Below are 27,917 nucleotides of genomic sequence, written 5' to 3'. Positions count from 1 at the left end.
AGCTCAGTGGTTTTGCCACCTGCTGCACAAGCGCAGGGACCCAAGTTCAATCCCCGGTACCAAAAACAAAACAAACAAACAAAAAAATATAATTCTTAAAACATTCAATTTGTTTATATTAATGCTGGAGAATTGCCATTTTTATATTGTATTTTATGTTGTCTAAGATCTGTTCATATTTGTGACATTCAATAAAATTATATAGTTTTAAAAACATGTAACTCATATAAATTTTACAGAAATCTCTATTTGATAGTTTTTATCACAATATTAAAATGATTATTTTTCATCTTTATCTCTAGATGCTTACCGTTAGAATGGAGAAAGAATACCAAATTTTAGTTGAGTCAGCTATCTTATAAAATTCTTATTAATTATAATTTGTAATGGCAAGCTTTGTGATTCATAGAGGTTCTTAGATATATAATCATATTTTCAAGAAAAATATATGTTTTCAGTCTTCATCCCAGTATTTATAGCAATTATTTATTCCCACTTTGTTGCCTTTATAAGAACCTTCAAGGAAACATTCAATAAATGGCAATGGAGGCATTTGAGTCTGCTTTCTTAAGGTCATCAAGGTTTTTGCTTCTAGGATTACGTGACAGTTTCTTTATAAATTGTATTTTTGTCATTATATAGTGATCTCTTTATTTCTATTAACATCTTGAACTCTAAAATCTGACCTTCCCAATTTAATATTTCTGTTTGTTTACTTTTTGGGGACTTTGCTTTTACTTCTCTTGTGTGCTTTTCTTAACTGAAACATAAACCATAAATTAATACATTTTAAAGAAGTACCATGTGATATTTTATACATGGATTCATTGTATAAAGTTTAAGACACATTAAACATATCACTCTCCTCAAACATTCATCATTTTTTATGGTAAAAACAGAATTCTCTCTTCTAGCTTTTAAAAATACATAGAACTTTATTTTTTATTTCTCATCACCCTACAATGTAATAGCACAGCAGAACTTCTTATTCCCGTCTAACTGTAACTCAGTACTGAGCAACCTGGTAACTTTTCCCTAACTCTTCCCAACCCCCATTCTCCCCAGCCTCTGATAACTACCATGTTCTACCCTCAAATTCCATGAGATCAACCTTTTTATACTCCACATGAGTGAGATCATGCCATAGTTTTTTTCTTTCCGTGCCTGGTTTACTTCACTAAGATAATGATTTCCAGTTCCCTCCATGTTGTCACACATGATAAGATTTCATTCTTACTTAGTGGCTGAATAGCATTCCATCATATACATTTTCTTAATCCATTCATCAGTCAAGGGACATTCAGGCTGTTTCCATTTCTTGGCTGTTGTGAATGGCGGTGTTAAACGTGGAAGCGCAGCTGTCCCTTTGAAGTATATTTCATTTCATTGGGATATATGCCTGGTGGTGGGATTGCTTGATCATATAGCAGTTCTATTTGTAGTCTTTTGGAAAACTTCCATACTGTTTTCCATAATGAATGTACTAATTTATATTCCAACAGTGTGCAAGGATTCCTCTTATTCCACATCCTTGTTAGCACTTGTTATTTCCAAACTTTTCTTTATCACTTTATTTTAGGTTTCTTATAAACAGCATATAACTCTTTTTGAAAACCTGATCTGCTTCTTTGCTTTCTCTTTATTGGAGAAAATCCTATTTACTATAATAGCTAATGTATTTGACTTTACCAAATTTAATCTTTATGTTTCTTGTTTATATTTTCTTATTCATTTTCCTGGTTTCATTGACTTGCTGGTAATTTTCCCTTTTATTCATTTAGAATAGTCTTACTATTCTCTATGACACTAAAAATGATTGTCTTCCATTTCACATGTTCATTATCAAATATGTGGTTCTCTAGAATCACATGAAGATAAGTTGCCAAATATTTACCCAACTAAGACACTGATAGTTCTCTTGTCTCACTTATTAGTTAGATATGTTTGGCTATGTAACAGATGCACAAAATCATTACAGTTTAAACAAAATAGAATATTATTTTTCTCTCATGTGTTATTCCAGATGTGAGCAAAGAAGATATGAGATAAGCATACTGGAAAATGCTATTGCAATGCTGATTGTTGGAAACACAAAGGCATGGTGGCTCTACAAACTCAAGGGTCCCGACTTCTACCTTGTTCTTCTGCTGGCTCAAGGTTGTTCTCATCCACAGTCTACTCCCAGCACATCATTCCAGACATACACAAGAAAATCAGAGGGAAGAGAAACATATCTTGATCCTTACAGGCACATGTGGAGGTTGCACACATTCTTTCTGCTCTGTCTGATGTTAATCACTTGGGTCAAGAACTAAGAATTCTGCTTAGACTTGCATCCAGCTAAAAATGAGATTTCACTTATTGCACAATAAGGGAAGAGGGGATGTCGGTAGACAACTAGCAGCCTCTGACGTTCCCCTAAGTTGGACTTTCACTGTAATTTTAATTTTCCACTTTCAACTCTTCTCAGCAATTGCTGTAGAATGCTTCTCTTTCTTCTTTCTCTCCTTTGTGTTTCCAACAATCAGCGTTGTAATAGCACTTCTCAATGTGCATATCTCATCCACTTCAGGAGTCTTTAGAGTCCTGATTTTTAATTATGTAATCATTATAGTAAGGCCTATAAGATAGATATTACAGGTGTAAATATAATTTTAATGTTCACCATTTTTTTTTCTTTTAATACAGCACCAATGTTGAGGCTCCTATTCTATCCAGTTAGTGTCTTTTCTTAAATATTTTCCTCAGATGATAATCTGGAATCTTCTTTTTTCCAATGTTACAAACAATCACTTTAACGCCAGTGTCTTGTCTATTCTAAATAATATCTTTTTTTCTTTTTAACTCTGGAAGCTTGTATGATACACTTTTATCCCTCATAGAGATTTTTCATACCTGCCTGGATATTCAGCATTCAGACTGAAGGAATTTTTAATTGTACCTTTTAATTATTGCCCTATTTTTTCCCTGAAATTTCTGTGATTTGCACAAGAGGTCTAAATCTTTGTCTTGATTCTCTCCTCATCTGTTGCTCTTGCTCTTGATCTCTCTTGTTCTTTCTCTCCTCTGTAGTTTAAGATACTTTCTCCACTGTTATTCTAGCACATTACAGTAACTTAATTCTTAACAATAAACAGTCCTTATCTTAATTGTTTGACTTATTGCTCTTTTTCTATAATTTTTTTTATATGCTGTGCTCTAATATTTTTAATCTCGTGTTATTATTTGTGTTAAAAATGCTTCATGTCTCTTCCAGAAGCTCTGTTTTATTAGAGATCATTCTCATTATTCTGTCTGGTCTTTCTCTAGTTACTGGGCCCTCTTAGTTGTTCTTTCGTTGTTTTTTATTTATTTTTTTCATCTATTGCTTGGTATATGAGTTTACTTGCTTCAATCCTTTGAAGAATGACAGCCTCTAAAAAAGAATGGGAGAGAAAGAGAGGGAGAGAGAGAGAGAGAGAGAGAGAGAGAGAGAGAGAGAGAGAGAGAGAGAGAGAGAGAGAGTGTTCTCTGACTAAGGACAAGCTGCATACCTATAGGCAGGATATTTATTCACTACTTGCCAAGCTTCCAGAAGAAATCCTCCCTGCAAACTTCCCACATTACAGGCAAAGACCACTTAGAACACCTGTTCAGCAAACTCTTGGTTTCTTGTAATCATAGGGATGGTGTATGATTTTCCATGTGTCAATGCCAGTATTTCCAATGGGATACCACATACTCTGCTAGATAAATTCTGCCTGGGCTTACTCTGTGCATTCCTGTATTAGTTCTAAGACTCTTGCCTGTTCCAGAGGGGAGGCATGCCCGTAATGACCTTGTTTTTCTCTTCAAGCATAGTTTGTTGGCTCTAGGAACAGCATGGCTTGTGCTAGGAAGATTCGAGGCTATAAAGAGGAATTACAGCTAAGCGGCCATCTTTCCAGAATTATTACCCATAAGTTAGAAATGAAAAAAGGAATACATTTCAAAGTAACTCAGAGGTAAAAAGAAAATCACGATAGAAATTGACTAATATTTGATAAAGGTAATGGTATAAATATAGCTTCAGTAAGACTGACAAAGGAAAAAGAAATACAAATAAATACTATTAAGAAAAAATGATAATAACCAAGAGCTAGAAGAGATCTTAACTATAGGAAACCATATAATATCATGAATAATTTTATTCAAAATTTTTGAGACACAGGTAAACTATAATTTTCTGGAAAAATATTCATTGCCAAATATAACTTCATTTATCTTAACACAATACAGTTGGTAGTAAAAGCAGATGATCAGTCAAGCATTGTGGATCACAAGTCCAAGGCTAGCCTGGGCAACCTAGCCGAACTCTGTCTCAAAATATTAAAAAGGGTTGGAAGTATAGCTTCGTGGTAGAATGTTTGCCTACCTATGTGTAAAGCCCTGAGTGCAATTGTCAGCAACACACACACACACACACGCTGTCAAGATTATTGGATAGGATAATTTGACCAAACCTTAATGAGCAGGGCTATACAAATGATGTAAGAGAATGCACAAAGACGTAAACTACCCCACTTTATAGTTGTAAGTGGATACAAAACTGGACAATGCAGGGCAAGGATAACATGCAAGAATTCATCTCTAGTGAAAACAAATGCACAAATCCTGAGCAAATATTACTACACTGTCTCCAATAATGTATTAAAAAGTATATCATGACTAAGCAGGAATTACCTCACTAATTCAAGGACATTTCAGCCATCAGAAAGTCTTTCAAAATAATTCCTCAATTAAAGGATATAATCTGTCTGGTACTCTTAGTACAAAGAAGGTGTGTGGTTGGATTGTAAATGTCCTCATAGCCTCATGTGATCGAAAGGTTGGATTACAGGGCACTTTAGCGGCCTTACTCTTAGGAGGTGGGTTCTGGTCAGAACAGTTGGGTCAATGCGGGCATGACCTGGAAGGATCTATCTCCCTCTCCAGATCCTCTCTGTGCTCTCTGCTTCCGGGGTGCTGTGACATGAGCAGCTTTCCTCGCTGGCAGGCCCTTCCACCTTGCCATTTCTACGCTTGAGCCTGTCAGCCATGCACTGAAACTTCTGAAACTGTGAGCCAGAATAAACCTCTCCTAAGTTGCATGTGCTGGAAATTTTATCCAGGAGATGAGGAAAGTGATCAGGACAGAAAGATATACCATTATGGAAAAGATTGATGAATCTGACTGCCTTAAGACTAAAACTTGTGGTTAGCATAGAGTGCCACAAAATGTGTTTAAATAGTCACAAACTGGGAGAGATATGTACCGTGTATATGGCTGATGTTGGGATAGTACTACAAACTAAAGAAAGTATTTTTTAAAAAACACAAACAATGAAATAATTGGCAAAAACAATTTTCTGAAGATGAATTTTGAATGATCATTGAACGGGGAAATTTAAATTCAGACCACACCAAGACACCAGTTTATGTCCATCCAATAGAGTGACACAAAACAAAAGTTCTGATAATATCAATTATTGTAAAGAATAAATAAAAATGCGAACAGTCAGGGCTATAAACTGGTATAGTACTCCACATTAGAGGACAATTCAACATTATTTTCAAAAGTTCAAAATGCACATATTTTACTGTCTGGTAGTTCTACTACTACTGGGTATGGCTCTTTATAACAAAACTATGACATTCTGAAGAGTATTAATTGCAACATTGTCTGTAAGAATGAAAAATTGGGAAAAAGCCAAAATCTCCACAAGTAAGAAAACACAACAAATTTTAGTCAAATGAAACACTATAGATCAATTATACTAAAAACATTAGGTTTGTAAACGTCTATGCAGCTGTATCTTGAAAGCAGTGCTGAGTAAAATAAAACTGGAGTCAGAATTGTACAGATAATTTGTTATTAATTATGCAAATTTAGAGCAAGTATACCATATATAATGAATAAAATCAATAAATCTTAAAAGTATACAGGCACATGTAGAGAATGCATACAGCTTCAGGACGGTGGTAACTCTTGAGAGGGAGGCAGGGGAGTCGGTTTGTGACAGGATAAATGTGAGATTTTTGAATGACATTTTTCTGTAAAATAGCTGATATATGAAACAAACATAAATAAAAGCAATATATGCTCATTGAAGAATATTTGAGAAACAGGAAAATGTTACAAAGAAAAAACTCCATACTCTCATGAGCCAGAGATAAGTACTGCCTTTTAAAGACTTTCATTTCATGTGTAAGTTTTAATGGTTTTCATGAAATATATACTTTTTGTGACTTTTTTTATTGGTCTTCTAAGGTTACAAAAATTAGGGCCCTTTGCACACATGAATATATGTCTTTGTAGGCAGTACTTCAACAATATTTTGTTAACATCAAAAATGCCCTTAGGTTACAAAAATCACTAAATAATAATTGACTTTAGGAGGACTATATGAATAATTTATTGAATTTGGAAAATGTAGATAAAAGAATAAGAGATGGTTTAAGATTAAGTTATAAATTTGTCTCTATTTTGCTTTTTGGAAATTCTGAGACAGTTTGATTTGTGAAAGCATATGAAATACAATCTAGCTTTTCTGAAAGTATTTCTAAATAAATTATAATTTCATACAATGTATTTCTCTTACAATATATGAGGTTTGTCAAGACTATATAATGATTTCCACCCAGTTTCCCAGAATTTATTGACATTTGAAGTAAAAATCAAATCATTATTTCCATCAACTATTTGGCACATATTTAATTTGTGTGACAAACATCTCAGAACTATATTGTGTATGTGCCTGTGTGCACACACTTGTTACTATTTAATTTACATGTTTCAGTGGAGATGTAAAAGAAGTAATCTATTGGTAGAATATGAACAATAATGACATGTGTAAAAATCTGAGAGAGTTGGGAAGTTGGTGGCTTTCCCAAGTAGAGTTTTTCTTACTAATGAAGAAATCAAGAACTTTCAAAGGGTGAAAGTTTGTTATGAAATTTAAATTGACTTTGATTGAGTGCAATAATGATTAAAAGGAAAACCAAATCCTGTCACAGAATAAGTCATGATGTGATGATCTACTACCCTCATTTTTCTCCACCATACTAAGAAATGAAAGATAGAAAGTCACTATTACCTTTGCAGTTATCTTTATAGTGATTACACTTTCTGAGATCATTGTGAAATGAAGAAGAATGCTTTTGATTATTTGATGACCAACAGTTAGAATTCCCAGTGACTGATACTGTGTACTACAATGAAATTAGGACTGATAGTTAATATCTTTGGATTATGAATGTTTGTTTCCAATTCATGACATTTTATCAATATGTAGCTCTCTTTTCATGCAAACATTTTTATAAATAATATTTTTCTGTTAAAATCGGTAGAACAGAAAATAAAGTATTAATAATATCACTTAAATTTAAACTTGTTTTAGATGTTTCACTTCTCTGTTAAATGCTCAATATTCAAAATTACGTTCTCATCTATACTTTGAAAAAATATCATGAATATTAAGTAAGGGGAGGGGATTTGAGAGGAGAGGGGAATGGGGCACAAAATGCACTATTTAAAAATACATGAAAAAATTATTTGCTCATAATACTTCCACTATTCAAAATTTGAGTCCTGACTCCTACTGAAATAAAACCTACTGTAATATGTAATAAGTGTAATGGGTACAACTGGTGCTGTAGGGTCAGATGAGAGGGACACCTAATTTAAATTTGCACATTCATCTTTATTCTTCATCATAACCTTCTTTCCTCCTAGTCTCACACTAGGTGAACTAAGGGAGTACTCCCTGAGGAAGTGATCCTTCATCTGAGCCTGATGCAAGTTAGAGGGATATTTAAGGCCATCTATGTAAATGGTACCTTGGTTCACGAATTTGATTCTTCCTCGATTCTGGTCACAAACCGAGTGAGCAAGAACCAAATCAAATTCAGTGGTCAGGTTCAGTGCTGACCTTATGGTGAAATTGGATTCGGTTCTTGTCCAGTAGGATTTTGACCCAGAATCGTGGAAAGAATTGAGTTTGTAAACCAAGGTAACATGTATATTCAAAAATAGTATCTGGAAAAGTTAGGGAGGGTAGAGAGGTAAGGAAGGGATATGAAGGGCCTTATAAAAATGAAAAAGAAAAAGGGAAGAGGGGCTCAAAGAAGGAAGATAGTCAAGAATAAATGTGATTGTGTGTGCATGTTCTTGCCTTATTGTAGAAGTGATTGCCTGCCCAACATTTATTCCTTGACTTCATCCAGATCTCTACCCCCTTCCTATTTGGCAGAATCTTAGTCTTGTCAAATGGAAATTGTGTTCTGTGTGGCCATGTAGTTCAAGAGATTTTTGTCTCTATCTCCATGTTGTAGTCTGTTCAGACTGCTATAACAAAATACCATAAATACAGTTCCTTACAAACAGAAATTTTTTCTTACTGTTCTAGAAGCTTGGAAACTTCAAGGGCTGACACATTTGGTGTCTGGTGAGGACCTGCTTTCTCATAGCTGGCCATTGTCATATTGTAACTTCACTTATCAGAAGGGGCTAGGGATCTCCCTGGGTTTTCTTTTTATGAAAGGACTAATGCAATTCATAGGAGTGAGCTCCAAAGGCCCCACCACATGATACCACTACCTTAAGGGTTAGGGTTCTGACATACAGATTCGAGGGGAAAAGAAACGTTCTGAGAATAGCATTTCACCTCCTGAGGTGTAGGTGCTAATTGGTCTAAGCCAACTCTTGATTACAATTGGGGTAGACATTGGTATTTGATAGAAATTTGACTAATAAGACTTAAAAATTCCCGAGGAAGAGCTGGCCTCTACATCATCTTGATTTTAGCATGTCTGATATGATGCAAGGACTGCTACAGCCTTCTTTGACCAGCCTGGTAATGAGGCATCAATCAGAGGAGGGCAGAAATTAAAAACGCACATGGAAAAGTAGCCATAGCCCTACCATGTAGCACCTGGGGCCATTCTGATTCTATATAGCAGGGATGCTATATGGAATAGTCATTGTCTTCATTACTTAAGCTAGTGAAAGGGGAGTTTTATGTTACCTGCAGCTCAATTCCCCAGTCAATTAATGAAGAAACATAAAATTCAGCTTTTTAACAAAAATTAAAGGCAAGATAGAAATAAGATGGAAATGGAGACATAAAATGAAACTTGGATAAGAGTAATGCAAACTCATATAGGTAAGTATGCTTCCATTTATGTTAGAAAATTATGATACACACAGCACACAGAGAAATGCATATTATTTTCCTATCTTTCCATGTGAATTTCTACAAGAACCCATAATAAAATGGGAGTAGAATCTGGAATCTTGGGTAGGAAGCAGGCAGCTTACGTATCATTTTGTATTATGTTAAGCTGTTTAAATATTTAACCCTGTGATGTTTTATTTTCACATTAATTAAAATAATGTAAAAGTAGAAGATTGTATGTCATGCATATACTCCATTACAAAGACTTGAAAAAACGTTGAGCCAAGGGATATGCATTTATTTGTACTTTTGTTTTGTTGGTAGTTTTTAGTTTCATTTTCTGTTAGAATGTTTTTGGTTCCATTTCCTATTGAAATATTTTTTTCACTGCATGTATAATTTTTGAAAGCATATGAAATTGTTAACATAATTTGTAGAAACTGGATTTTTTCCCCCTCTCAGTAATTACTACTTAGTTGTTAAAAAAATTTCAAGAGAGGGGCTGGGGATTTAGCTCAGTGGTTCTGGCGCCTGCCTCACAAGCGCAAGGTCCCGAGTTCGATCCCCAGTACCAAAAAAGGAAAAAATTTCAAGAGGGAGTACTGAGAGCAATTGGATACGGTCCAATCCAGAATAGATTCCCTAGGAAACTGACTTTGAGTTGGAGATTAGAATATAGGAGATCTTTTAAAGAGTGACTCCAAGGCAGTACTCGTTGAAAGGAAGCAGGAAAAGGCAGAAGAAATTAGGCTGTGATGCAGTCACAGTATACTCATCCAAAGACTCCCCAGGGATCTCTGTAACAGAGATGACCCTTCACGGTCACTCCAAATTGGTGCTAGGACGGGATCTTTATACTCCCGTGTTGACCAGACGTTGAACGCAAGCTGCTCCTGGAATGGGCATGACCTCAGGGCAGTCAGTTCTCTTCAGCTAAGACAATTCCTAAAGAAATCTGACAGCTGAAGACTGTCTGCCAGGAACACTTCAAGCTGTGAGGGTGATAAATCTTTCAGATCTGAAATTGAATCTGGGTAGAAATGCAGAGTGTCAACTGCACGTAGGAATGGTATTTTCGCTCAGGATATATGGTAAAATAACACAAGTGAATGTTTGGCAAGAGAGTTATTAAATGATGGACCACTGTATCTAAACTCAATAAATAACAAAGATAGAAAGGGATTGATAGGATGAAATTAGATGACTAAAAGGATTAGATGACTCAGTGGAACTGAACAATAGGAATAGTGTGAGTGAGGGAAGTGAGAGTGGAAATGATTGGGTATTTTATTTCTAGTAGAGGTTCTTAGAAATTAGACATGCATATGAAGTAATTTCTGTTTATAGTGAAGGACATGGGTTATCCCTCAACATAGGAAGCTGCATGGAGTTAAGGCAAAGATCACATGAGTACAGACCAAAACACTCTTGGGCCTAGGAGACTGATCCTAGATGATGACAGGTTTGGGTTGGAAATCCAAACTAAGACACATTCTATTGCTTTGATGAGTATCAGCAAGTAGACAAGAGTCACTAAATGATATATGAGTCAGTATACACTATAAATATGATGTTAAATTCATTTTTACATAAGTGCGGATAGATACTGGAATCTACTTATGTGATATGAAAGAATGAGCGTTCTGTCTCCACCTTCTATGATGCTGTTGACTAGGGTTTTATTAAGTTCATTTTCTTATTTCCCTAAATGGAACTTAGTGCTTATGTAGTAGGGATTCTGGCTTGGAAGGCTAGGGCTGGGGTGTGACTTAGTTAGGTTGGATGTTTACACCATCTTTCAAGGAACAGAATAGTACAGAAGTTGAATACAAGGGGGCTATTAAGAATAAAATGAGAGAAAAGAATTCCTCAGGGTGATCAAAGGGAAAGCATGGGACCCCAGACAGGACTCAAAACTGATAAAACTTGGGTATCAAAAGAATGGGTACACACTGAAGCACAAACGCACAAGCAAACAAGAGAATCCATGAATTCCCCACAAGATGCAATGGTGGTGAACCTATGGCAATGTGTGCCTCAGCCAGCTGTCTGTTATCATTGGAAGCTCTAAAAGGTTTGCCATCACTGTATTCTAGTTCATTCTTGCTGTCAAGGCCAAGGAAGATGGTAAAATTCAACTATCAGTGATTCCCTAAATTCATCCTAAAACACTTGAGATTCTTCTGAGTAAGAAATTGCTAAGACACGCAAACCTTTCTCCTACTAATGTTGCTTGCCAGTGATAACCTAATTCTGACAAATTATTATGCTAAATGGACTTTTCCCCACCATGAGTTGGGGAATGGAAAGAAACAAGAGAAAATGGATGTGGAGAGAGAGTATACTGCTCATTGGGTTACTTTTCATGGTTGAATTGAGATCTTGGGTTTTTGATGTCCTCTCAGCTCTAGGGTTGTTGGTTTATTAGAAGAACTTCTCTGGTGTAGGTAAGACCACAGATCTTCATAGAATGGAGTTGATCAAACACTGAATATCAGCTTGAGGTTGCTGGTCAGTTATTTCACCCATTAGCACACAGATGTGCCTTATTCCATGTGGACAATTTTAAAGTCATTCTAGTCTTGTAGGCTATTCCTTGTATGCATGAAAGTAGCATTTGATCATAGTCTCAGGGAAAGCATGCAGTGTGGCTGAGCTTCATTTTCTTAAATGAAATAAATCAGTCTTTTAACAAAGCCAACTTTGTTTTCTCTTTTTTTATACACCTTTCTATTTTTCATCATACTAGTTGTCTTAGTTACTTTCTCATTGATGAAACACAGTTTAAAGGAAGAAAGGTTTATTTGGCTCACAGTTTATAAAGGTCCATAGTCAGGTGGCTTCAAGGTGGGACAGCATGGCAGAGGAGAAAGAGCTTATGGCATGGCAGGTGGGCTGCAGGGAATAGGAGGGATACACTTCTGGGCCAGGCCCCCAGTGACCCACCTCTTCCCACCAGGGTTTACCTCCCAACATCACACCCAGATATGAACCCATCAGTGGACTAAACTAGTGATGAGTGTCACACACCCATAATCCAGTCACCTCTAAAGCCCCACTTATGAGCGCATGAGGCTTTGATGTCATTTTACATATAAACCATAGCAGTACTTTACTTTGCTAACATCATCTCCATTCACTTTTCCATACATATCCTGTGCAGCATTGAGGCTGAGCTTTATATAGTTTCCCAAAGACATAGAGCACTTTTATGCTTTTGCTCCACTGTATATTCTATTTTCATGCTTGGAATTCTTCTCCCTCCTTGAGTGCCTACTGGCCCTCATTCTTCAAGGCTATGATTACACTTTTCTTCCTTACTTCCTCTTCTTACCCACAGCCTAACTCTACTCTGGTCCCTGTCCAGGTAGAGGCTCACTCTTCTGCGCTACCATAGAGCCTAATATGTAGCAGCAGCAACACAATTTTGTAACACTATATTTACTCCTTTGTATTTTCTATTACATAAGCAGCTCTTTCAAAACAAGGTTGAAAACCTATTCATTGTTGGAGTCCAAATATCTAACATGCTGGTTATGTTATAAGTGTTACCCCAACATCAAACATATTAGTTATCTTTTGTTGCATAGCAAATTACTCCAAAACTGGCTGGAAACAACAAACATCTATTATCTTTCTGGATCAGGAATCTAGGAGGAATTCAGCTGGATGGCTGTGGCTTCAGATTTCTCATGAGGGTGCAGGCAAGTTTTTGGACAGAACTGCAGACATTTCAAGTCTTGGCTGGGGCTGAAAAACCCATGTATGAACTGACTCATGTTGTGGCTGACATGTTTCAGATGCTGGTGGGCTGTTGATCTCAGGACCTCAGTTCTTTGCCATACCACATGGCCATTTCCATAAGGCTGCTCACAGTGTGGCTACTGGCATCCTTCAGAGCAAGGGATCTGGAAGAGGGAGGACATGAGACTTTTCAAAAGCCACAGTCTTTTCATAACCTATTCCTGGAAAGGACATCTCATCACCTCTGTCTTTTTTTGCTTGAAGCAGTTTGACTTTAGCTTTTAATGACATGGTGAGAATATTCATATATAATATGAATATGGAAATGGAATTGTAATATAGTATTCTTCTAGGTTTCTTTATAAGAAGGAAAACATTTCCATGCAAAGTACTGAAGACCAGGGTCCACACTCCATGTCCTACAAACTAAACCTGGTCAACTGAGTGTTCTCATAATAAAGTTTTCTTGAACTACTGCCACACCCATTTGCTTACTTATTGTTTGTGACTGACTTGTTCTACCACAGGAGAGTTGAGTAGTTATAACAAAGGTCATGTATCTTGCAATTTAAAATATTTCCTGTCTGTCCCTGACCCCAATTTAAGATCAATAGAAACTGTGCTTAATGAATTGATAGAGTAACAATTGTGAAGTCCTTACACTTGATGATTAGTCATTAATTCATATAAAAATTTCCATAGTAAGGCTTCTGTCCAAATACCTAGTTATACTTATTATTACATATACATATATGATAATACAGAGGTAGCAACAGCTACTTTTAATGAGTGGTTACTATGTGCCAGGCAATGTATTAAACAATTTACCCCTCATTTATCCTTACCGCACGATGAGAAAAGCTCCATTTCACAGATGAGACAATTGAGGCTAAATACACCAGGATTTCAGCTCAGGTTTGTCTATTGGCAAAGCCCTAATTTTTTGCATAAAGTCCCTCCATTTTTTAGTCTCTATTTCCTCTTTTAATATTTCATTCTATTCATATTGAACTCATCCTTATTTCAAAAATGTGCCTCTTTCCCATCTCTCTCCTACTTTTGTTCATCCTACTTCTAACATTTAGAATATCCTTCCAGGCTGTTTCTTCCTGTCTAATCAACACAATAATTGTACCTATTTATATAGTACAGTGTACTATTTCACTGTATATATAATGTATAATGACTAAATCAGGTTTGTTACCATATCCATCTCTTTAAACATTTATGATTTCTTTATGTTGGAAACATCCAAATTTCTCTCTACTGGCTTTTTTTGAAATATGCAATTAATTGTTGTCAACTATCATTACCCTGCTGTGCTAAAGAACATTATGTTATTCTTTCTGTGCACCTGCACCCCTATACTCATTAACTATCTTCTCTCCCCCCCCCATCTCAGCCTCTACTAACTAATATTCTGCTCTCTATTTCTATATGACTTGTTTTTGGATATCCTTTTATTGGTTCATTTTAGGTGTACAATATAATGACACTCATCATTGGAGATATGCACCTTTACATATGCTCTTGGTTCTTATTTTTTCCCCCTTCCCCTGCCCTCCCTTCAATCCCTCCATCCCTCCCTATTTACAAAGACTTTGTTTCCATGTTTTCATTTTCTCATATTAATTCCATTCCCTTCTGTCCTTTCCCCTACACTTCCCACTTCATCCTCCCCTTTGACCCTTTTCTTCCTATTTCACGTTATCTATTATACCTTTTAGTCCTTATTTACTCTTTCAGTTTCTCACACTAGAGAAACTATTTGGTATTTACACATGTCCTGTTTATTTCACTTAAGAGTATCACCTCAGTGTGCATCCATTTAGCAATAAATGTCTCTAATTTCTTGTTTTTGATGGCTGAGTAGTACTCCATTTTATAAAAAAAACCCCGCATTTTCTTTATCCAGTCTCCAGTTGATGGGCATTTGGGCTGTTTCCAAGTTTTAGCTATTGCAAACTGTGCTGCTATGAACATGGGTGCACATATATCACTGTGGTATGATTCTTTTAATTCTTTGGGGAAGATCCCCAGCAGGGGAATAGCGGGGTCAAATGGGACTTCCAGTCCTAATCCTTTGAGGTATCTCCACACTGATTTCCACAGTGGTTGCACCAGTCTACACTCCTACCAGCATTGGAGCAGGGTTCCCCTTTCCCCACAGCCCTGCCAGCATTTGTTATTGGTTGATTTCATGATAGCAGCCATTCTTTCTGGAGTGAGGTGGAATCTCAGCATTGTTTTCATTTGCATCTCTCAAATGACCAGTGATGTTGAACATTTTATCATATGTTTATTTGCCATGTCTACTTCTTTATGTGAGAAATGTCTGTTCATTTCAGATGCCCATTTTCAGATTGGGTCTTTAAATTTGGGAGGTCTGATCTTTTAAAGTTCTTTATAGATTTGAAATAGTAGACCTTTGTGTGAGGGACTGCTGGTGAAAATTTTTCCCCACATTGTGAGTTGTCTCTTCACACTGTTGATGGTTTCTCTTGCTGTACAGAAGCTTTTTAGTAAAAAGAGATCCCACTTGTTGATTGTTTGTGCTAGTTCATGGGCAACTGAGGTTTTGTTCATAAAGTCTTTTCCTATACCAATCTCTTCAAGAGTTCTGCCTAACCTCTGTTCCAGCCAGTTCAGCATTTCTGTTTTTATATTTAGATTTTTAATCCATTACGATTTTGGATTAGTGCATGGTGAGAGATATAGGTCTAGTTTTAATCTTTGGCAAGCTGAAACCCAGTTTTTCCAGCACCATTTATTAAAGAGACTATCTTTCCTCCAGCGAGAGTGTTTGGCTCCTTTGTCAAAGATGAGGTGGCTGAGTGAGTCTGGAGTTGTTTCTGCATCTTCTAATCTGTTCCACTGGTCCTCAGGTCTGTTTCTTTGCCAGTACCATGCTTTTTTATCACAATAGCTTTGTAGTATAGTTTCAAATTGTGGTTGTAATACCCCTTGCCATGTCTCTGTTACCTAGAATTGCTTTTGCTATTCTGGGTCTCTTCTTGTTCCAAATGAATTTTTGGATTGTTTTCTCAAGGTCTATGAAGTATGCTGCTGGGATTTCAATTGGGATTACACTGAATCTATATAGCAAGTTTGGAATCTATATAGCCATTTTCACTATGTTGATCCTTCCTACCCAGGAGCAAGGAATGTCTTTCCATTTTCTGATATCCCCTTCAATATCTTTTTTCAAAGTGCTATAGTTTTCAGAGAAGAGGTCTTTGATTTCTTTTGTTAGGTTGATTCCTAGTTATTTCAGTTTTTTGGATGCTAATATGAAAGGAATTGTTTGCCTTATTTCTCTCTCAGTGAGTCTGTCATTCATGTAGAGGAAAGCTGTTGATTTTTGTGTGTTGATCTTGTATCCAGCTAGTTTACTGAATTTGGTTATTAAGTCTAGAAGACTTTTGGTGGAGTTCTTGGGCTCTTCTGTGTAGAGTATCATGTCATCTGCAAATAATGACAATTTGACTTCTTCATTTCCTATCTTTATTCCTTTTATTTCTTTCTCTCATGTAATTGCTGTGGCTAATGTTTCTAAAACTATATTGAACAGGAGTGGTGATAGTGGACATCCTTGTCTTGTTCCTGATTTTAGTGAGAAGGATTTCAGTTTTTGACCATTTAGTATGATATTGGCTGTTGGTTTTTCATAGATGGCTTTTATTGTATGACCTTTTATATCTCCCATGTATAAGAGGGAATATGCAGTGTTTGTCTTTCATCTTCTTAAGTACCACTTTTTCCATATTACCTTTCCCAAATCCCCATCCAGAAGTAATCTCAGTCTTATTCATCAGGTACCTAGCCGCTGGCATGATCCTTGATACACTTTAATTATTTGATACATGTTAGGGAATTATGCTAAAAATGCTGGACTATAAAATTGCACATGAATTGTTTTCCATGAATGGAATATTTGTCTTCTAAAAGCTCAAATAAACTACAAGGAATTCTTTTTCCTGTTTGTGATTATACAGGAAACTGACAGTCATACTACTTAATCTAATGTGTAGTAAAGAAGTCTGGCTAGAAGATAAATACTTTATTTAAATCTGAAATTGCAAGTGTATTTAATAATTTTCTTCAAGCAGATTCTAGGCATGTAATTTCCATTCCATCACCAATGTTTGGTAACTGCAGGTTGAACACCTAAAAAGATCTTGGACATAGGCTGCCAATTTGCAAAGTCCATTGGATAATTGGTGAGTTAATATAATAAAAGCTATGTTAAGAGTGGTTTGAGTCCAGTGGGGAGTGCGGGAGTTGGGCGGTTAAGTAGGTGGACCACATCCGAAGTCTGTCCCTGCTCCCAAAGAGGAGATCTTAGACTTTCAGTTGTTGATGGGGGAGTTCAGTGTTAGAAGAAAAGATCAGTTGGTATATACTGTATGGAAGGCATCCAAGAAAAATCTCCATTGTTAGAATGCGTATTTACATGAACAAGTATTTGTATGCCCACAGGAAAAGTTTGGGAATGCTCCACATAAAACTGTGTACTCCTAGGGACACACCGGGATCGCGGCAGGTTGGATCTCTAATGTTTAAATCTTTGCTGGGATAATAATTTGTCATTAAAATTAAATTAAAAAATTTTAAAAAGCTATTTTAAGAATAAATGAGTTTCCTAAGACTCTTATCTGTCTTCTAGAATATTCCTCTTATTTGGATTTTTTTTCCCAAAAGAAAAGACCATGAAACTATAAAATCTAGATCATCTTTCTCTATATTATCAAGGATATTTGTAATGGTTGCCATTGATGCAGGTTTTGCTTTATCCATTTCCTTTTATTTAGTATTTTTAAATATTGCATTTAGCTGAGTTATGGAAAGGATTAGGGATGTATGAGTCTTTGCAAAAAAAAAAAAAAAAAAAAAAAAAGAATGTAACCTAGTCTGGAACAGATAACGAATGAAGCAAGGTAGCATAAAATCAAAGTATCAGTATAATAGTATATGTGATAGATTCAGAAGGTGGAGATATTTATAGTTTTTTCAGAATGATTTATTACTTGATTGCTCACTATCTTGTCCTGTGGATTACATTACTTTAAGAAACATTGAAGAATCTTTCAGTTTACAGTCCACATGGAGTTTTCAGCAGTTTTTTTTTTCTGATTTTAATGGAAAAGTACTAATAGAGCAAGCTCTTGCAGTGAGTCAATCTGTGATAGTTAAGTTTTAAATGCAGCTTAACTGGCCTACAGGACGACCACCCATTTGGGTATTTCTGCGAGGTTGTTTCTGGTTGAGATTAACATTTGGATGGTAGACTGAGAAACCAAATTGTTCACCCTGATGTTTTGGGTCTTACCCAATCAGCTAAAGTCTTGAATAGAGCAAACAGGCAGAGTAAGGGGCATCTACCACCTGAATGCTTAAGCTAGAACATTGTTTTTTTCCTGGCCTTCAGAATTGGACTGAAAATCTTGACTCTTGGGGTTTGAGCATGATCATTTTTGGACTAGGCCTTATGCTGTCAGCTCTCCTTTGGACTCAATCTAGATCTACATGTTGGCTCTCCTGGGTCTCCAGCTTGCCAACTGCAGATCTTGGTACTTCTCCGCCTCCGTGATTACATGAGCCAACTCCTTATAGTAAGTCTCTTTTTCTTCATATATAGATATATCCTGTTAGTTCTTTTTTTCCTAGAGAACCCTGATTAAACAGTTCAACAAAGGATCATTTACTATTTCTGGAATTAAATCTATCCCTACCAACTTGTGTTAGTAGCTAAAAGATTGGGGTCTCCAGGCTCACCCAAATACTGAGTGTTCATTTCTGTAGGTATGTTATCTACAAAGCATTACTTTGTATTTTGTTTTCTATGTGCTTTCTCTCTGGGATTTCTTTCATCTTCCACAATTTGTTTTAGTTCCAATGTATTAGGGTTGATAGCAGAAAAGAAAAATACTATGTTCCATATCACACACTAATTATTTATATTCATCTCTCATTTTATCTACATACATAAACCATAGAAGATGGTTATTAATCATTATCATTTTTATAGTTAAGAATGCTGAAATCCAGAAAGGTTAAATAAATTGGCTAATCTCACACAGGCAAAACTTTCATAGTCTAAAACTCAGGCATTCAAATATAAATTTTGATGTTTTTTGAGTTAACATATGGTAAAGAGAAAGAATTAGTTATATTTCACTTATATTTTGTTCTAATAAGTTGAGTAGTAGGCAACACAAAATTGATGTAAAACCAACAGAATAGGATAAAATGAGTGAGAGTCCATACCACAGAAAAGCCCTATGGAGGTGTCAAATACTGGAATTATCAGAGTCAGATAAAAAATTAGAGATTGTTCCTCCTCTCCAGCTACACTCCTGTGTCTGTTGACCTTCCTCTCTTCATCTTCCCCTTCTGTCCCCTTTCCAGCAGACCCCAACACAGAGAAATGATAAATGTTTGAGACAATTCATATACTAACTACCCCAATCCTATCAGGGATATGTGCAAAATTAGATGACCGATGAATGTGTATAATTTTTTCTTTCTTTTTTTTGGTACTGGGGATCAAACTCGGGACCTTGAGCTTGCGAGGCAGGTGGCGAAACCCCTGAGCTAAATCCCTCGCCCGAACGTGTATAATTCTTATATGTCATTTTAGAAACTTTTAAAATATTTTAAATATTTCCTTTAAACACACACACTGAAAACAACTGTGCTTGACATTTTCGAACTTACAAAGTCTGGTTTCAAAATGTTGTTAGGAACTGAAAAAAAATCCCAACTAGTGATATTGTATATTTTTTTGAGAACCAAAAAGTAATTTTAGAACTGAAGGAGTATAATTGAAGTTAAGTAAGGCGTTTGACAGCAAATCCTTCAGTGTTCTTCAAACACAGCTAAAGAAAGAACAAATAAACTGGAAAATGAGTAAAAGAAACTATTTTCAATCAGCACAACAGTACAATGGGAATTGAATTAATAAGTTGTTTCTAAAATTATTTTATTATTTCATAACATTGTTTCTCCAAATGATAATAGTATTTCATAGAAAATAGAATAGAGGCAACATAGGAGGCAGAAAGATAGAGAATGTTCATTCCTTCTATGATCTTTCAGGTTTCTACTGGTGGAAATTGAATCCTTTCAGCTCCTCAGGCCAAATCCTCAGTCATGCTTTATTTTCCTTAAATCCAACAGGCCAAGAATGTATTTTTGTAAAAAATGCAATTGTTTCTAATCAATAGATTATATATATACATGATATTTAAAATATGAATATATTATGTAATACAGCTATTTAACGTATGTATTACTTCATATACTTATTTTTGTGGTAAACATCTACTCCTTTAGCATTTTTAAAGAATATAATGGATAGTTATTAACTGTAGTTACCATGTTGTATAATTGATTTCTTAAACTTATTCTTCCTATGTAAGTGAGATTTTGAGTCCACGGACTAATAAGTCCTCAGCCTCTGACAACTACTATTCTATTCTCTGCTTTTATGAGTTAAACTTTGGTGACATTTTATATATATGTGTGTGTGTCAGAGCATGCAGTATTTGTCTTTGTGGGATTGGCTTGTTCACCTAAAATAATGTCTTCTAGGTCCATTCATGCTTTTGAAATGATAGGATTTCCTATTTTTGAAAGCTACATAGCATTCCTATATATATACATTTTCTTTTTAGTCATTCATTCATCCATTGATGGACATGGGTTGATTCCATATCTTGACAATTATGAATAAAGCTGTGATGAATTTGGAGTCAGCTATCTCTTCAACATGCTAATTTTTTATCTTTTGGGAATATACCCAGTGGGAAGATTGCTAGATCATATGGAAGTCCTATTTATAAATTTTTGAAGATCATCCATACTGTTTTCCATAATGGCTATACCAATTTACATTCCCACCTACAGTGTCTAAGTGTTCCTTTTATCCCACATCTCCACCAACATTTTCATCTTTTTGATAATAGCCATTCTATCAGGTAGAAGGTAATACTTCTTTGTGGTTTTAATTTGCATTTCTCTTCTGATTAGTGATGTTGAGCATTTTTTTCATACACCTACTAGACATTTGTATGTTTTCTTTTGAGAAATGCTTTAGATCCTCCACCCATTTAAAAATTTATTTTAAATTTTTTACTTTTTTGGTACATTTTTGAAGTACTTAATGATTACATTCCTTGTGGGGAGTTGGTACATATGTACATAACACATCTTAATTATTTTTTCAAATCTTTCCCCTGCCCTCTCTCCCCTCTCCTTCTACCTCTTGGTCCTTTTCCCTTTTGCAAAAGATCTATCTCCCTATCTCCTATTATCTGTCTTTTATTTTGTCATTTATTCATATTTTGGGTTTCTCGTGTAACTTAAACCATGCAATATTTAAGCTTGTGTGTCTGATTTTGTTTTCTTACTCTTTATTTTTTGCATTCTTTATATATTTTGGACAGTAACATTTATCACAAGAATAGTTAACAGATATTTTCTCCCATTCTGGAGGTTATATCTTTGCTCTGTTGGCTGTCTGCTCGGTCATACACAAGCTTTAAGTTTGACATAATTCCATGTATCTATTTCTACATTTGTTGCCTATGTTTCTGATTCATATAAAAAAAATCTTTGCCAGACCAATTTCATGGAACTTTTTCCCTATGTGATTTCTAGCAGTTTTACCATTACATATTCTATATTTTTGTTTTACCTTGTGAGTTTATTTCCATGTATGCTGTGATATGTGAGTCTAATTTCATTCTTCTGCATGTGGAGATCTAGTTATCCTATCATCATTGATTGGAGGTTGTCATTTACCCATTATGTGTTCTTGGTACCTTTGCCAACAATTAATTGACCATAAAATGTTTGGGTTGTTTTTCTTGGATCTCTATTTTATTACATTTATCTGTGTGTCTCTTTTTATGGTGAAACCATACTGTTTTAATTGCTGTAGTTTTGGATGCCATTTGAGGTCAGCTAGTGTGTTATGTCACATGTCCAAAATCCAAGCAGTTATTATCAACTCAAATTTTAACACTCTGACTTCTACTCTGCATCATTAGTCTTAACTTGTTTTGCTGTTTCCAAACATTATTCAATATAGTACACATAAGCATACTTTCAAGATGTTATGGTTGATATTTTCAGTTTTTATAATTTCTTTTTTATTAGACTTTATTTAGAAGTAGAGACTGCTTCTACCTTGACAGTGGTAATAGTCTCCAGGCTATGCTCCTTACTGCTAATCACGTTTGCTTATCTATGGCATGTTACCCAGAAGAAGGGTAATGTGGGATCAGTCTGAACTGAATCCCCTTCTGCCAGTTACTGGAAGTAGAGTCTCTGTGAAATGAGGATGATATTCATAGAACCTGTCTTATAGAATGCTTTGAGGATCAAATAAGATTGAGTAACCAAAATAATTCAACATGCTGTCTGGACATAATAAATGTGCAACTCCTTGGTTAAACAGTCTTTGATAGTTTTCATTGCCTAGAGAATTAACTGTAAACTTGTATTCAAATAAAATTTCTTTTTACTAATCCAAATTTATCTCCAGGTTCTTCCTAATACCCTTATGTTCTTCCCACCTTCATGCCCTTATGTCCTACATTTTGGCCTAGATTTCTCCCATGAAAACTGAAGGCTTGCACAACCGTCTTACCCCCAGCTGCAGTCACTCTGTTTTTTCATCATGTCATTTATCTGTTACCAGTTATCCTTATATTGTATTGTAATTTATTGATATGTCTGATACGATACCTAATTATATTTCTCAAGGATGGAAATTCCCTTTTATTTTTTAAAATAAACTATTTTAGATCATTTTTAAGTTCACAGGAAAATTGAGCGGATGTATAGAGGCCCCATATAGCCCTCACATCCCAGTCCACTGTCAACAACCCTCTCTAGAGTGGTGCATTTGCTACAAGCTATGACCCTTGGCTTGACACCTTGTTATGAGTTATGCTAGCATTCACTCTTGGTGTTATACACTCTATGGGGTGGACAGGTAAGCCATCCTTATCGTATCATACATAAGAGTTTCACTACCCTAAAAATACACTGTTTATTCATTCCTCTCTCTCTAGTCCTTGGGAAGAGCTTTTTGTACACTTATCTTTATAATATAACATAATTCCTAACACATAGTTACCCCAAAATAAATGCTTTTAGATGTGTGGTTGAGTGAATAAAACAAGGAGAGGAGATACCAGAGATAACTAGAGCATCTTGTCATTGTTACTGTCTTCCTAAATGATGATTTTGGTCCATTTTAATATTTATCTGTACTTTCCTATCCTAGAAGGATAGGAAAAGAAGTCTACACCACCTATTCTGAGATACCAATTCAATTCCTATGTTATCCATTAGACTGTAGACAAAAGTGTGCTCTGGACACTTCTAAGATTTATTTTTTGAATAATCCATTTAATTAATGCATGTAATTTTTTGTTTTAAAGGCTATGTCTGAATTCCTCATTGAAACTGAGTTGTACTTTTATGTTGTGGGTCGAGTTTTACAGGAAATCATCACCTTACTTTTTATGAGCAAGAGGTGCTTTCATAAATTACTGGTTTTTACTTGAGATTGTAGGGAGGTCATGGAACAGAGAAACCTGGTGGTTTATTAAAAAAATTCATAGTCTCAGCCTCTTTTGTATAAATTCATCTGTCTAGGACAAAAAACTATTGGGAACCAATTAAAAACGTAAAAAAGTAAACATTTTCAGATTTGAGTTTGCAACATTTTTCATAAAAGCTATATAGGATTCCAAGTTATCTATAAATATAGCTTTTTTATGGGCTAAAAGTTACAGAACATTTTCCATCCTTTGCCAAGTATTTAACTTTCTACAACTATATTTCTGATATTATTTTGTTTTATTATGAATTTAAGACGAAAATTTACATGATGTTGATTTTCTAGTCATCTTTTTTTTTTTTTTACTGCTGCCATCACTACCAAATTCTGAACATAAGGGAAAATTAGTTCAAAGTTTGAAATTTTATTCATTTAATGCTGGTTGATACAAGAAGTGATCCAATTACATGGTAGGTGTTTAAAATTTTAAATTATTATATTAAAAGACACATTGCTGTTAATTTCCCTCAAAATACTACCCCTCACTTTGAACATTTATCCTTCTTGCTCCTTTTTTGAAGTGGCCACTTCAATAAGTTGCCTTTTATTTGCCAAGCCTGGAAGTCCTCTTTCATGAGTATTTTTATGAAATGTAATAAAAAACATGGTGAATGCTGCTATCAAGTGTCACCCAATGGAAAGGCAGGCTCATGAAAACATTATGGTGTGTTCCCATCCATCTATTCACTGGATCTGGCACTGTGCGACTTCTGGCTCCTCCCCAAAGTCAAAATGACCATGAAAGGAAAACATTTGAATTAAAGCAGGACATCAAGGCAGCCATGACAGTGCAACTATAGACACTCATAAAAGAGGACTTCCAGAACTGGTGCAGAAAGTGACAAGAATGAGATCAATTTATTCAAAGCAGGGGGGAGTAATTGGAGGGAGCTGATGGCAATATATCTTTTAGTGTAATGATTTGTTAAAAAATAGTTTAACATTCACTGTATTTTTGATCATACAACATATGCTTATCTGGGGTGATAATCTGGTTTATCTATAAAATCACTTTGTATGAATATAAGTTTTTCATCAAGGTTTTTCACTGAGATGTTTATCTGCAATTTGAGGGATTTCTGGGAAAAGTTATTTGAGGAGGCTTGAATTTGGTTTTTATGAATCATGGAGAAATGAAGCACCTACTTAATAAAGATCACTATGCACTAGAAAGACTATGGGAAAAGCTGCAGCTGGGTCATATTGTAAAATCATATTCCTTTTTAGTTAAAGTAAGGTCTTAGTCATTCATATAGCAGTATTAGTCTTCAGAGCTATGCTAGATGATCTGTCATGAATTGAATAATTTTATTCTCCTTGGAACATATTACAGGGAGTGATAACTTACCATTTTAAAAGGAAACAAAACATTTAATAAACAATGTCTTTAAACTATACCACTGAGCATATTCCTTATTATGATCTGGTAATTGATAGCAGGTTTAAGCTGAAATCTCAATTCGTGTTCGCAAAAGTAATTTCAAGTCTTCAAAGGTAAACTGAGTGATTAGGTTCATGGCAGTTCTATTTTTATTCACAGATAATGCCTCTGAGGTAGCAACTACGGCTCCAGGAACTAGTAACCATAGAAACAGCTCCACAGGCCCAACACCTGACTGCTCACCTCCATCCCCTGACACTGCCCTAAAGAATATTGTAAAAGTTATTCGACCCCAGGTAAGTGCCCAGAGTGACACCATCTGCAATGCCATGTGTGCTACTTTTCAATTAATGCATGGATACCACTTATTCACAATGCCTGGGCTATTATGTGATATGTAATTGATTTTTAAATTGAAAAAAGGAATTCAGTAAAGGATGTTTGCTTCCTTTGAAATTGATAATAGACACTGGAATCTGCATTAGCTCTTAGAGAAATTAATCTTGTATATTATAAGAAGAAATAAGCGAAGCTTAGAAAAATGGCTATTTCACATTTTCCTCTTGCAACCTTTTAGTAATGATGCTCCAGTTATTTAGCTATTACTATGTTCTGTTGTTTCCTGATTTTCTTCATTCCTCTGGACATGTTGCATTCTTTGTGCTTGCTTCTCTGTCCTCCAACTCCAATAGTTTTTATGTATTTTCTAAGTTCTCGGTTCCTTATGGTTTCTGGATACTGTTGTCCATGTTTGGCATGGCGGCTCTCATTGCTCCTTATTTTCTCCAGTGTTCACATCCCTCACTAGTCTCTCGTCATCCTTTGTTCTCTTTCCCATTTCTGCCACTTGTCTATATGGGTTTCTTTCTCTTCCCCCTTCTCTTTCAGTTGGATTTCCCAGTAGGCGGTTTGCAGGCAAGCTTTAGAAATATCATTGGGACAAGCTGTTCTGTGATATTTCATTGAAAATAGTACTTATAAAGCTGTTTGCATTATATTTTTGCCAACAGATGGACCCAGAACAGGGAATTGGTGGTGTTCTCAACCTGGCTCATTCTGAATGGGCCTTATAAACTCCGAGAGAGGGGGACATAGGATCCAATCAGTACCAGTCAACATCTACTGAGATATATAATATGAGTAAATCTCTTCAGTCAATCTGAAGAGCAAAAGTGTCTTTTTAAGACTAAATGAGCAATGATATGTTTAATATCTTAACTTTAATATAACTTATTTTGGATTTTTTTGCTACAATCATCATATTCGTTGGTAAAATGCATTTAAACCTCACATAATCTATAGTTTATAGAATGTTTTTATATAAATTATTTCATTTAACTTATTCCAAAGGAATTTATATTCTAGGTATAGATGAGGACACAGGTGCTCTGAAAGGGGTAAATTGTCCAACTTATTTGGAGTTGCTTTACTTTCCTTAGGTACAATATCTGTTTCCTCCAGTCCTGTTCAGAGCTTTTAAAAAATCCTCCTGACAACTGGACACAGCTTTCTGAGCACTTACTTGACAAGTTCAGGGCTATTTAGACACAGATAACGTTTTACAGTGCCCCATATGTGGAGGAAGAAATGTGTTCAAAAACTGCCTTTCTTTTGTCAGGGAAATTTTACCTTAGTCTATTTGATTAAATACATAAACCTCCCTAAACTTGGATTGAGTTGCTGTATGTCACATGTTATCTTTGGCTCTCTTATTATATGAAGGTGTTTCTGGTATTGTTGTGTATTTATCATATTCCCAGCATCTTGAAACTACCTGGGTAAGTCATTGTCCTACTTACGTTAATAAAATTCATGACTATTTGTCTTAGTTACTTTTCTTGTTGCTGAGACAAAATACCTGGCACCCAAAATTAAAGAGGAAAGGTTTATGTAGCTCACAGTTTATAGAGGCTTCAGTCCGTAATCAGCTGGCTCCAGGGCTGGGTGGTGTGGCAGAGGGGCATTGCAAAGGAGAGACAGTTCATGGCAGGCAGAAGGTAGTGAAACAAGCAAGGGACTTGGTCATCTCTTTTTATCCCTCGTATCTTATCCAGGCTACCTAGGGCAGGTAGCATCCACACCCTTAATCCTAGTGCCCTTGATCCTAGCACTGCACCATGAATTATCCCAGCATGACACACTAGATCCAGCCGCCTCTGAAAAAGCTCCATTTCTGACCATGTGAGGCTTTGGCAGAATGTCTAGACACAAGCCATACCACTATTTATTATTTTGGGTTTTTGAGACAGGGTCTCACTATGTAGTTCAGGCTGGGCTTGAATTTACTAGGTAGCCCAGGTTGGCTATCTATCTATCTATCTATCTATCTATCTATCTATCTATCTATATTTATTTATTTTTATATCAGTGTAAATTCTCTAATATGAAGGTATTTCATTATTTAATGAGTGAAAAGCAATTCCTAAGAAACATTATTTCATAAATCCTTCTCTCCACTTTTTGTTTTATTTTAGTTCAGGCTAGCTAATTTTATTTTTATGAATCTTGAAGAAAACTAGAAGTAGTATTAGAACCAGAAATTAATTCCAGAAATTAAAACCATCTTGATTCTATTCTTCAGTTCTGTTGTTATTAAATGTTTATGGAGATAACTGGCTTTACTTTTCTCTTTTGGACGTTATAATGATGATTGAAAAGCAAAAAAATAAAGACATGTGAGAGTTCAGTAACTTGGGATGATGGTTTTAAGCTAAAACCCATGCCATGCATAAGCATATATATAATAGAACATAATAGCCCATATATTATATATCTGTACTGTATCTAATCGGGAAAGAAAATAGCATCAATCAGTCTGCTCTTCCTTCTGCTCCAGAGACTTTGCTGCATCAATCATTTCTCCTTATTACTTCTGGTCTCCCGGTTCCTCATGTACTGCAGAGAGACAGGAGTAGAAAATTCCCATAGACATAATTATGAGGTGGTGTTGGGTAGAACACATGGTCTCAGGAAAGGGCTCGCC

General features: G+C 35.5%; 1 protein-coding gene across 23 annotated transcripts in view; it reads left to right on the top strand.

Moving 5' to 3' along the window:
- The window catches only part of Anks1b (ankyrin repeat and sterile alpha motif domain containing 1B), a 1,083,815-nt gene that overhangs the window by 413,779 nt on the left and 642,119 nt on the right, over window positions 1–27,917 (top strand). For all 23 annotated transcript variants that reach the window (XM_087192834.1, XM_087192832.1, XM_087192833.1 and 20 more), the window contains one exon: window positions 25,094–25,230. In XM_087192834.1, coding sequence (XP_087048960.1) covers window positions 25,094–25,230 — 137 coding nt within the window. The remainder of the gene's footprint in view (window positions 1–25,093; window positions 25,231–27,917) is intronic.

The sequence above is a fragment of the Heterocephalus glaber genome, unplaced genomic scaffold (genome assembly GCF_053883595.1).
Source record: "Heterocephalus glaber isolate CG9 unplaced genomic scaffold, H.glaber_assembly_v1.0 deba00001572, whole genome shotgun sequence".
In the NCBI taxonomy this organism is placed as follows: Eukaryota; Metazoa; Chordata; class Mammalia; order Rodentia; family Bathyergidae; genus Heterocephalus; species Heterocephalus glaber.
The sequence above is the reverse complement of the archived record's forward strand: the minus strand, read 5'-3'. Positions and strand labels throughout refer to the sequence as shown.